This window comes from Asterias amurensis, chromosome 12, assembly GCF_032118995.1.
Source record: "Asterias amurensis chromosome 12, ASM3211899v1".
NCBI lineage: Eukaryota > Metazoa > Echinodermata > Asteroidea > Forcipulatida > Asteriidae > Asterias > Asterias amurensis.
In genome coordinates, this window is record NC_092659.1 from 13,269,691 (window position 1) to 13,282,730 (window position 13,040).

The 13,040-nt window shown below is 40.1% G+C and overlaps 1 protein-coding gene across 1 annotated transcript; it reads left to right on the forward strand.

The window, feature by feature from the left end:
• The first annotated feature begins 383 nt into the window (after nucleotides 1-383).
• Nucleotides 384-7,558, forward strand: LOC139945425 (uncharacterized). The gene is made up of 4 exons (XM_071942774.1): nucleotides 384-716; nucleotides 5,699-5,753; nucleotides 5,878-6,168; nucleotides 7,170-7,558. Exons 1-4 carry the CDS (start codon nucleotides 384-386, stop codon nucleotides 7,556-7,558), a joined length of 1,068 nt encoding a protein of 355 aa, XP_071798875.1.
• The last annotated feature ends 5,482 nt before the right edge of the window (nucleotides 7,559-13,040 follow it).

Here is a 13,040-nt window from a genome sequence, read left to right on the forward strand (position 1 = left end):
TTATTATTATCTCAAAGTTTTTTTTGTCTGTCGAAAACAAACAAAATTTTAGTTGATATCTCTCACGAAGCATGATCTGTTTATAAAATAATTTATTGTCAGGAACGTTCAGTTACAACGATTATTCAAGTAAAATACGGCAATGTTTTCACCTTTAAGAATGCAAGCCCCCCCCCCCCCCACGCACACATTTTCATATTTCCATACCCATTTGGCTGCAAGCATTCATTAATATTTAGCGAGTAGTGACTCAGTTGATTTGACTGTGTGGATATGTAGTTGACAAGATTCCCTTCGCCTGAGTCTCCTGTGCCATTGCCATCCTTTACTGAAACGATTTATTAATATCTTAGGAATTACAACACACAAACTTCGACAAAATAATGGCGGGTTGTTTGAGTCTCGCTTTACTTTTTACACTTGTGATAATATCAGTTTCAAATGGCACATTTGATGGGTTGGTAAAGCATACCATTGAGTACACACCGTTTTGGTGTGTCGTTATTGATTCCATCTTAACCGGAAATGTCTACAAGAACGAAACCTTCCCGAGACAGAAGATCTGCAAAAGGGCATGTCACACCGACCCGAAATGTGTCTCTATAAATTTCCAACTGAAAGGAGGGCAGTGTGAGTTTAGCAGCGCTAACCACGCTAACAGCTCTGGTGGATTGAGTGAAAAGAAAGGGTGGATCTACATTTACAATTCATACAAGGTAGGTCGAAGTTTTTAACAATAAAATTAAAACAATGTCACAGTGTTAACAATTTCTGAGTTTACCGGATAATTTACCGCTCAAGAACATCACTAAGGGAAGCAATGTGTGGTAAAGAGGTTTTCAACTAGTGGTGTAAACCCAACGAGGCCTGGCTCGATAATTTTACCGAGACGAAGTCGAGGTAAATTATCAAGAACCAGGCATCGGCGGGTTTAAACCACTAGTTTAAAACCGATTCAACACACTTTGATTCCCATTCATGTACCTTTTCGGTCAAAAAATATCACGCTTTTTGGTCAAAAAGTAAAATAAATGCAACAATTATAATTGTTCAATGATTTCTTCCAACACAACACCCCTCCACCTAGCCTTTGAAATGGTAAGGCCCTCGGGTAAACAACTTCTTATAAAGAAATGCTGTGCGCGTCGCGCTTATCGCGTGATGTGGCACAACCAAAGATATAGAATAGAATAATAATAATTCTATATCTATGGGCCTTTGACGCGCTTAATGTCACGTGCTGACGGCAAAAAGTCACGTGCTGACGGCAACGCACAGAAAATGTGTTCATTTTCGCGCGTCGCCTTTCGAACGTGAAATTTTTACCGCGTCCGTGGCGAACAAAAACTTTTTCTACACAGGCAATGGCGCGTATGTACGCGCGGCCGATCTAGTTATTATAATTCTATATCTATGGTCTGCGCCCAGGGTGGCTTCAAAACGCAGAGCAAGTTAGCGCTCTAGTCAATATATATTTAGGGAATAACAGTGAGAGTACCCGGTCTTCACTGCGTGGTAATGACCGGGTTGGTGGCTGGCGCTGTTAACGGACCGAGCCGGAGGCGAGGTCCGTTAACAGCGCCAGCCACCAACCAATGTCACTACCACGCAGTGAAGACCGGGTACGAAAACTGTTATTCCCATTAATAAATACCATTTTTAGCGAATTAAACGGCTAAAATTGTCAAAATTTTGTGACTTTTCTCTCGGCGGTACTTCCAGACATGTTTAGGGGCCATATTTGAGCTTTTGATGGTTCCCATCTCTTTCGTGCGTTAATCACATTACTGATCTTTGAGACCAGTGACTCTTTGAAATAATGATCTGTTCAGCGCCTTCACTGGGGTCAAAGGAGGCAAATGATTGGACGATAGCTGTTCCTTGTGCATTAAAACGCGCGCATGAGCTCGGCGTCAGTTTATACGCGCGCACATATTACACGCGCACACTCAAAATTGATACATTTTCAGCTCGCGTACGCGTAAGTGCGCGAAGTTGCAATAAACTAACAGGGATAAAAATAAGCGTGCGATACAGTGCAACGCGCAAGGTTTACACAATGTATGCTGATTTAGTGGCCACTTATTCGCTATTTTCCAAAGCCGGTCTTTATACTACCGTTAACACTCCCACACGTGACCGGGTTTTGACCAATCAGAGACTTGAAACCGTCCAAGGTATTTATTAATATAAGTTATTACACAAGCGAGAGTGGAATACGGAAAAATATAGCGCTTCTGCGTCCCATATCCAACGAGGCACAAAGTTTAAAATGTAATTTTTGCACTGTCCGTATACGGAGCGTGGCAAAATGACATTTCACACTACGCACTGTGTAATAAAAACAGAGGAAGTATGATATAAAACAGAGGTCGTAGCAGTAGTAATGATGAAGGAACGCACACCTAATCGCAGTCCGGCAAGCAAATATGGCTTGTTTTCAATGTTGTTTTGCCGGACTGGAAGTGAGGTGTGTCGACCCTGGCAGAGGTGGGCTAATGCAATTAGGGCGAGCCACGCAGTGGTGAGGGGTTTGGCTCACGGCAGTGTTCGGGAGACCCGAAGGGCCGAAACGTGGGGGGGGGGTAATATGATGCATGGCGTTATGTTGAGTGGTAGTTGTCTCACGACAGTGTAACTTAGCAAACCGTTATTGTTTGCACTCGGTTGGCGGTGCGTTAGTGATTTTTTAAAATCACGTAGCGCCGCATCACAAAACCACGCAGCACAAACGAGACGTGTACGTCTCGGTTGTATTTTCACGAAGTGAAAACAAAGCGGTTGATTCCACGACGTCTGACAAACCGTCGTGGAATATAAAAAGGGTTGGTCGAGGATCAGAATGTGTTTATGTATATACGTGTTTGCAGAATCAAATTTATTTATCTCGCCCTTTGTCTCTAGTGCTACCCCGTCTATGTAGGCCGGTGTCACCCTTGCATTTGGTGTTATGTATTATGAAGGAAGTCATTCATGTCTGCACTTATTAAGTGATTAAATTCAACGGATGTAGGGGGGAGGGGGGGGGGGCGTTTGAAAAACACCGCAAGTAGTTGTCTCACGACAGTGTAACTGAGTGTAAACCGTTATTGTTTGCACTCAGTTGGCGGTGCGTTAGTGATTTTTTAAAATCACGAAGCGCCGTAGAGTAAACCACGCAGTACAAACGAGACGTGTACGTCTCGGTTGTATTTTCACGAAGTGAAAACAAAGCAGTTGATTCCACGACGTCTGGTCAGCCGTCGTGGAAGAACAAAAAGGATTGGTCGAGGATTAGAATTTGTTTATGTATATGTGTGCATGCAGATTCAGATTTATTTATTCCGCCCCTTTGTCTGTGGTGCTACCCCGTCTATGTAGGCCGGGGTCACCCTTGAATTTTGTGTTATTTTAATTACGAAGGAAGACGCTTATGTTTGCACTTATTTAAGGCAGTAGACACTATTGGTAATTGTCAAAGACTAGCCTTCGCAGCTGGTGTATCTCAACATATGCATAAAATAACAAACCTGTGGAAATTTGAGCTCAATCGGTCATCGAACTTGCGAGATAATAATGAAAGAAAAAAACACCCTTGTCACCTGAAGTTGTGTGTTCGTGGAAAATTACTTCTTTCTCGAAAACTATGGCACTTCAGAGGGAGCCGTTTCTCACTATGTTTTATACCATCAACCTCTCCCCATTACTCGTCACCAAGAAAGGTTTTATGCTCATAATTATGTTGAGTAATTACCAATAGTGTCCACTGCCTTTAAGTGATTTAAAATTCAAGGGATGTGTTACACGGTGGACGGAGTAGTTTTTATGACGTTTACATTCCATTCCCGAACACGTCTGGACAAGTTTCTCATACGTACCCGTATACTCGTTCTGATTGGTTGATTGGTCTATGACGTCACATCACAATCCCGAACACGTCTGGACATGTTTCTCCTACGGCCCCGTATTCATTCTGATTGGTTCATTGGTCTATGATGTCACATCCCAATACCGAACACGTCTGAACAAGTTTCTCATACGTGCCCGTATACTCGTTTTGATTGGTTGATTGGTCTATTTATGACGTCACATCCCCCCTACCGAACACGTCAGGACATGTTTCTCATACGAGCCCATGTTAATTCTGATTGGTTGATTGGTCTATGATGTCACATCCCAATACCGAACACGTCTGGACAAAAAGCTCAATTTTAAAAGAAACTGATTTTCAAAGTAATCGTCTTTACTGTTCAAATTAAAAACACTTCATTTGTTTAGGCAAATGCTTTACAGACCATAGAATGTACACTATAATAATTGCTTAACAAAGCTTGATCTCAACCAGGGTACTTTTTTGTAATATTATTATTAACTGATGTGACCTTAATATTAATCAAATCATCAAAGCGTTTGACCACTTAAAACGCATCAATATGTACGATAAATTATTTGTATAATATGATTTAAATATTATTAATTAATTTATATAGTTTCTAGAGGAAAATAAAAAAGAGAAAAAAAGAACACAGTGCCCTCGTTGTAGTAATTTTGCTGGCAATATTTTCAATAAAAATCTCATTAAGAAGCTGTAAATCCCTTTATTTTCATCCTCAAAATGTTTGATTAGAAGGGGGAGCTGTTAGCTATGAGTAGGACAACTTCGCGATTTCCCTTGTCACAGCCCAACTTCACGCCGTGCACAACGAAAAATCCACGGCGCGCGTGAGCTCGCTCTAGCCTCAGTAATTTACGTAGTCTAACCATACTCTCAAAAGAAACCTCTTTTGTAGTAAAATACTTGGAACATCAAACAGCAAATGTGATTTAAATCATTGTCATAATATTCAACTTTATAAAAAGGGCTCCGTTTTTAGTTGTAAGTGTTATTTATTGAAAATACAGCCAATTATGGTCCATCGGTACGAGTCTTTACTGTGTATCTGTGTTTCTCTATACCCACTATAGGTCACGTGACCACATGTAAACATTGGTAGCGCAATCGGTCTATAGGAATGAAGAAACTGTCTTACAAGCACAGGTGCAAACTCGCGTGTCACGCCCATGTTTCAACTGGTCAACTTTTTACTGGTCATTAACAAATGTTTATACACACCCACGTGACGCGCTCTCCACCAATAGGAATAGCGAAACTGTCTGATGTATTTATGAATGTCATTTAAAGACACAGGCTCGTCATTTTATGACCAAACTATAAACTAGCGCCACGAAAAGTGACCTAGCCTTGGATGCACCCCACTAAACCAACGCCAATGGCAAACAGTGCAATATTATACATATTGAAAAATTATTTAGAATTATCAGAGCTTTTTACTGAAAGAAATAATACACTGACTCTTGATTGGGAGTCACTTGGCCATCGAGTAAACCCCTTCAAATACAAACACTCCCAGCATCTCAGCGCAAAAATATAGTTAATATTATTATAATTATAATTTATAATTTAGTATTTTATTTTAATAAAAAAACAACCAAAAGGTTGACAACATTCAAGTGTACAAAGTTAAGTTAAATGGAATTAACAATAAACGGATAAATCCATACACAAACACAAGAGAATTTATAAGAAAATGTTAAACAGTACAAAATTGTACGGGCTCTCTTTTTCCATGACTGAGTATAGTGCTCAACTAAATCCAAAGAGTTATGCTGCGTTGTGTAATCTTCACCGAACAAATCTTTTCTTGTTTTTCATTAACAGGAAAAAAGCTGTGCCGGGGTTAGTCTAGAAAAGGGAAGCGCCTGTAAAGGCAAAGGTATGTTTTTTATCATGTCTTAGTTGTGTGAAGAAACGAGCACTTTATACTCCTAAAGTCCCGAAACACGATTCCAAACAATAAATGAAATCGTTTTATAATTCAGATTTTACTCTTGTGACAGATCGTACAATTTGGCCCTCTGGTGTTTACGGTTTACCAACGCCTACAAGTGGTTGCCAAAATAACTCCGGAGTCATCTGGGAAACTGGTTCCCGTTATCAAGACACGGAAGACACAAGATCGAGTAACTACTGGTACCCATCCACTGGCATTCATCTCCTTGGACCGTATGAGAAGAACGACATGACACAGAACTTCTGCATGAAGACACGTGATCATACGGACGAGGCTGAGGGTGACTGGCCGCAGGGGAGATACTGTGTGTTCAAATACGGAGAAAGCTGTCCGAGAAGTGAGGCTTGCTTTTCTTTTTATTGCACTAATTTAGACAGGACGCAGGGTGAGGGACAGGAAGAGGATGAATTTGGGTCAATCTGTGTCATTTGTTTTGTTTCTGTGCGTCTGAACATAAAGCATCATCATCTTCATGTTTCCCCACAGTACATAGTAGAGTTGTAAATTCGGGACTTTTAAAGCTGGTAAAAAAATAAGTTCCAAACCTTGAGTAATACATGCAGTTTAAAAGAATCTGATACGCCAATGTCTTGTAAGTGAATTTATTAAGTATTACCCACATCCAAAAGGCCCATATCTAAAACTTTGAAGGCTTGCAAAGCCTCAAGTTGTTCTGTTTCCTTATATGCCTCATGGCCTTAAATTGCACCACAGTGCATTAATGACAGTGGACACTATTGGTAGTTGTCAAAAGACCAGTCTTCTCACTTGGTGTATCTCAACAAATGCATGCAATAACAAACCTGGTGAAAATTTGAGCCCAATTGGTCGTCGAAGTTTGAAGACAATAATGAAAGAAAAAACACCCTTGTCACACGAAGTTGTGTGCCTTCAGATGCTTGATTTCGAGACCTCAAATTCTAAATCTGAGGTCTCGAAATCAAATTCATTGAAAACTACATCTTTCTCGAAAACTACGTTACTTCAGAGGAAGCCGCTCGTTTCTCACAATGTTTTATACTATCAACAGCTCTCCATTGCTTGTTACCAAGCAAGTTTTTATGTAAAAAAATATGTTGAGTGATTACCAATAGTGTCCACTGCCTTTAAGAACGCAAAATTGTCGGTCCCCCATAAGCGGGCCCGGACCCCAAGCCGTAAAGGCTTCGCGCTACGCGCTCGCATATTTCATCTTTGTTCTGAAGTGCCCCCTAGTTAAAAGTACGCCACTGCTTGTGATACAATCCTTCTGCACCCCAACAATCTTCTTACGGACCTGTTGGATTAATGTATTGAGAAAGGTAATAGAAAATAATGTTATTGTCATCCTTTTGACAGTAATGTCGTCTGGTTTCATCGTTTGGGATGACGAAGACGACAACAACGCAAACGAAGTGCAAGGCACCGTACCATCAGGAGTGTACGACCAGGATACCCGTATCGACTACTGCTGCATGACCGATGGTGACGTATCCCAGCCGATCAGCTTGCCTACTCAGAATCCTTTCTATCTGTTCCCGTATAACTCGGAGCAGTGCCAGGCCGTCAAAGGCATGAATGCGACTCAGGAGTATTTTCGATGGGACGAGCAAGACTACCCGACAGGTATTCAAGACGAATCTGGAGGATCCCATCCGTACCTCATAGCGAGATCTTCGTCTGTGTTGCCAAGAGACAACATTGTACACTACTGTTACTATGAAGCCATCGAATCCTTGAACCGTTGAGCAGGAAACCGATTCGTAACGTGGTGTATGGTGAATTATAATATAATTATATGTCTTTGTTGGTGTAAAAAAAAATGTACACTGCTAAATTACTGCATAAATTAATTTTCCCATGTTAGTGTTGGAATCGGTTACTTTTTAATTCCGCACGCGATAACATTATTTCATTTAAAATCATAATATTATATTATGATTTTACATTGGTATGGTTTCTTTGTAGTATCGGTCCACTACTTGCCGTCCAACTCGCCGTCAACTCGCTTGTGCCGTCAACTCGCCGTCAACTCGCGTGTGCCGTCAAGGTGCCGTCAAGTCGTCGTCAACTCAACCACTACACAGATGGCATGTATGGATAGTCTTGACCCCGGACGTCAGTGATCAGTTTACAAGACGCACAGTACATGATATACGATACCGATATTTGGATATAGACTTGGGCCAAGACTTGGGCCAAGACTTGGGCCAAGACTATTCCATATACCGGAAATGCTGTCCAAAGCTCTGTGAAAAAGCAAGTCGGCGGCCGACGGCTTTGCTGCGTATTACTATTAGAAGAAGAAAAAAAATCACGAGAAAAAAAAAACCTCAATGTTTATAACCTTAAACCTTAAACTTATGAAAACTTCTCTTTTAGCTAATACTTTACACAGTACTATGCCTCTTTTGTGGATTTAAGAGGCACTGGACACTATTGGTAACTACTCAAATTAATTATTAGCATAAAACCTTACTTGGTAACGAGTAATTGGGGAGCGGTTGATAGATAAAACATTGTAAGGCAGGCTCCCTCTGAAGTAACGTAGTTTTCGAGAAATTCGAGAAAGAACTAGTTTTCCACGAATTTGATTTCGAGACCTCAGAATTAGATTTTGAGGTCTCGAAATCAATCATCTGAATGCACACATTTTCGTGTGACAAGGGTGTGTGAGAAGACAGGTCTTTGACAAATTATCAATAGTGTCCAGTGTCTTTAAATATTTAAAGAGTTGACGATGAGTTGACGGCACCTAGCGAGTCGACGGCGATTTGACGGCAAGTAGTAGGACCCAAGATTTGTAGAGGAATGCTTTTTTGCAAAAGAAATTCGTAAGCAATTTATATAACTCATAGCATGTATGAGTTGATGTCACGATTAGTTGTTAACTTATTATTTTAACATTGATTTTGTGTACAATAATAACGTGTTGAACATTACCTGCCTGCTGTCACCTGGCGTCATTAGGGTTGTACCATATAGGCGTACTTTTAATATTTTGCACTGGACACATTAATTGGTTGTCAAGGACCAGTCTTTCACTTTTATGCATAAAATAACAAACATGTGAAAACTTGAACTCAATTTGGTCGTCGAAATTGCGAGAGGATGGCGGAAGAAAAACAACACCCTTGTCACACAAGTTGTGTGCTTTCAGATGCCCTGAATTCGAGACCCCATTTTCTGAGGTTTTGAATTCAAATACTATTTTAGTGAAAAAAAAATTTCTTCTCAAAAACTAAGTTACTTCAGAGGGAGCAGTTTCTCACAATGTTTTATACTATCAAAGCTCTCCATTGCTCGTTACCAAGTACGTTTTTATAACATGCTAACAATTATTTTGAGTAATTACCAATAGTTTCCAGTGTCTAGTCGGTCAGTGGAATAAACCTCACTTGCTGTTATAAAATCATTGAACCCAACTTGCCAAATATCGTGATGTTAGAGAACTCGTCTGCATAATGTTGTATTGAAAAGGAAATGTATACACTTTAATAGGAAAATATGGCCACGCATCTAACACTAGCAAAGTACCGAGTAATTTATTGCCAGCTAACTCGGGGAGCCATAACTCGTGTTTATAACCACAAAAAAAAAATGCATGCCTCAACAAGCAACAAAATCATGTGTGAATCGATTATCTTAATTTAATCCCATCACTTTTAAAAACAGTACAAATTCAACTTATGAATGTTCAAACCTATTCCCGGCAGAAATTAGCCGGGAAACCTGACTGTAATACAAGTTGCGTTTTTGTTATTGATCAACTATTGATAATTTGCGAAAATAACTTGTCGGAACATAGGGGTGTCGGAACATAGGGGTGTCGGAATATAAGATGAGTTGTCGGAACATAGGGGTGTCGGAACATAGGGGTGTCGGAATATAGGCTGAGTTGTCGGAACATAGGGGTGTCGGAACATAGGGGTGTCGGAATATAGGTGTGTAACCGTTGTCATATGTTGGCAAGGTGAGGCCTAGAGAGCGCTGGGCCCTTTTACCGTCGCGCTCAAACCGTTCCCTATTTTTCTTTGAATGTGAACCATACATACTATATTTAAATTAACAATAGCCTATACTCTGTATTACATGTTGATAAAATAAGTGTAAAATCGTTTTGTCAACATTGAACTGCTTCAGCTTTCGAATGAAAAACATCCGTTGCATATAGCCTTGCTGAGATTGCGTGTTTTTATCAGTTGTGAGTTTAAATTTTATCATAATAATAATCTTTAAATTAAATAATAATCTTTAAATTTTATCATAATAATTATCATCGATTACGGTACCAAGGTATTTGTACTCATTCACACGTTCTATAGGCCTATATGCACTGGTTCATGGACCCCAGTGATGCGACGAAAATCTATAACCATCTCCTTTGGTTTTCTTCACACGTTGTACGTTGTACTACGTAACCACCGCTTTAGATTTTCCATTACTTTAGTACAGTCATGAAAAAGAAATTGATTGGATTCACGGCAAAAATACTGCCGTTGAAGAAGATCTTTAACCCATGTGCATTCTTTATACCATTGTTAATACAATCCAGGTTTACTAACCATCGAACAGCCCAAGTTTGCTGAAAACCAAAATAATATTAAAGATTCTTGAATTAAATTTCTAAAATCGTATTAACATTTTCAAATAGCCAAGGCTTATGCTATTGGTGACCTTTCGGTAATACTTGTTCAATGACTGGAAGTACAAGTCTATGCCTCTCGTTAACGACTCACCTCACTTGTAATTTTATTACAATTAATTTGTCCTAACAATAAAAATTACCACAATAGCTCTTCGAGGCTTTCTCTGTAAAGTTTTTGACAATCATCATGATTTAAAAAAAAAAATCCTTTGTACACAAAACGACGTGTTTTTTGTTTCGGTGGTGGTGGCAGCTAATTAGTATTTCATCATCATAAGCGTCGACATTTTACAAGACAACTGTGCAGGGGAGAGTTAATTATCCATGAACAATTAAATTGATTGACCAATTATGCGTATGGATTTCAAGTTTTATTTTCATGTTTATTACTTGTTTTCTACAAACACTAGCTAACCAGCTAGCGAGGTTTCCTCATGTTACAGTGTAATTGCTTTACAGGCGGCTGCGCTGTCCATTGCCGTTTTAACGGTGCACAAATCTATAGTGTCACGTTAAAGCATGATAAAAATAAAATTGATGTAGTCCTTCATAAAACCATTATGAATTGTGTTGCGAAGTCTCTGCTTTTAAAGTCACTAACACTGTACACGTATTGGTAGTCACTAAATATATATAGCATAAAACCTCGCGCGCGCTTGTTTTGCGGGAATAGTACCCGAGCGGGCACTGGTCTTTGCCCGCGGTAACAGCGCCCTCTCTTGACTTGAACCGTGAACAACAACTACAAAACTCCTTTTTAGTAGCCCAAAATTAGTGATAATTGCAGCAAATCTGAGAAAAAATTGGAAAGAAGCTGATTTCAGCTGATAATGGTAGGTATGGGTGTCAGTTACCACAAAAAAAAGTAAGGACCAATTAGGGTTGGGGAAATCGTTTCCCCGGGGGGTAATTAAAACCCGGGGGTTAATTACCCAAAATTTACCCAGAGTATGTTGTGTTTGGTATCAAATGAAAGGAAATTTAATTTTAAACCAAGTAAGTGATGTTCATTTTGTCATTTTATCATCCTGTGAAAAGTTACACTTGATTTAAGACGTGGCACTTGCTAACACAGGATCAACAAGGTTATTACACACATTCTAATGTAAACACCTTAAAACTATTATTTTACAATACTTTGTGTCTATCAAAGTGTACCACACTTTTTGAGGGTTCAAATTAACTTGGTTTAAGACATTTTAAGTGGATACTACTGGAACTGACAAGCCAAACGTGACAGAAAGCTCATTAAAGACCCTTTTTACACACATTTTGGTCAAAACGGCTTGATTGGCAGTTTCCTCTACATCGCTCAGTTATTCAGTGTCTGTAACATCAAAATGTCTGCAGCACACTCATACATGCAAACACACATGACATGCCAGCTTTGATGCTGCTACATTTCATGGTTTGGTACTGCCTCTCCCCTTCCTTGCAGTTGCAGCAAATTGTTGTTAAAAGATTTCTGGGGTGATACTCCGACATCTTGAGCATCTTGAGTCCCAATTTATTGTTGGTATCCAACTCCCAGCCTCTTCCAAGGAGCTCAAAGAGAGGTTTTGAGATGCTTCAACATCACAACTTGGAGGTGTTCACGAAGGGAGTGTTGTGCTGTTGCATTTGGTGTTGGTGGTACACGATCGGGATCAATTTTTTCCTTGGCCGCTTGCTTATGGCAACCTTGCCAGGACGTAATGTGGTCAGTGCATTGTCACATAGCTAACTTCGAAGAACGTCCCATCAGTAGTATCATGAAGGCACCTCTATGGTAGTATGCGGTAGTTAACAGCCGTAGGCAGTGAGGGAAGCTGGAGGGAGAGTTTAAAGTGGATGAAGACATTTTTTGCATGGTTTTTCTAAGAAAATAAATCCTTTTTGAGGATCTTCAGAGTTTTGCTGGCCAGATCGGTTCCCTGAGGGAAGGACAACAGCAGGTATGCCGGCAGTTGGAGTGGACCAGACAACCCCTACCCAAGAAAGCACTCCCCTCGTAACCTGACATCTCAACATCGATAGGATATAGGAAAATGAAGATAAAAGTCAGAAAGATTTAAAGATCTTGACAGCTTTCTCAACAGCATGTGACACCAGGGAGGACACTGTACAAAATTCTTTTTAAAAAAAGCTAGGGTGCCTGTTAAATCACCGTAAACTTTACTGTGGGAGTTTTGTAAATTGTGCCTTGAAGGGGTAGTTTACAAAACCTCCACAGTAAAATTTACGGTGCTTTACCTGGCAGCATAGGGCGCCAGGTATAAGAACCGTAAAGCAAGCTCACAACAGCGACCCAAGATGCCCCAAAAATGCCCCCATAGACACACTAGCAGCTCAAGGGCCACGATACCGGTAAACCAAATGGTCGGTTTACTGATGAAGAAGGAGTTTTGCATTATCAGCCAGTTCGGTGAATCATGTCACGATAAAACCTTGTTCCAGCATCTCAAAATTGCCGAGGGAAGAGAGATACATGTTGTTCGTTTAGCCACGCAGAAAAAAAACAGCAAGCTTTAAGAGTGCAGGAGGTGAGTGCCGTCAAGACCAACCTGATGAAGCAGCTCAAACAAATTCAAGCTGACTTGGCT

Excerpts from the sequence above, each read along its gene's own strand:
- LOC139945425 (XM_071942774.1), top strand. The coding sequence starts at position 384 with ATGGCGGGTTGTTTGAGTCTCGCTTTACTTTTTACACTTGTGATAATA. Across the intron at positions 717-5,698 it reads ACATTTACAATTCATACAAG|GAAAAAAGCTGTGCCGGGGT; the intron begins GTAGGTCGAAGT and ends TTTCATTAACAG. Across the intron at positions 6,169-7,169 it reads CGGAGAAAGCTGTCCGAGAA|TAATGTCGTCTGGTTTCATC; the intron begins GTGAGGCTTGCT and ends TCCTTTTGACAG.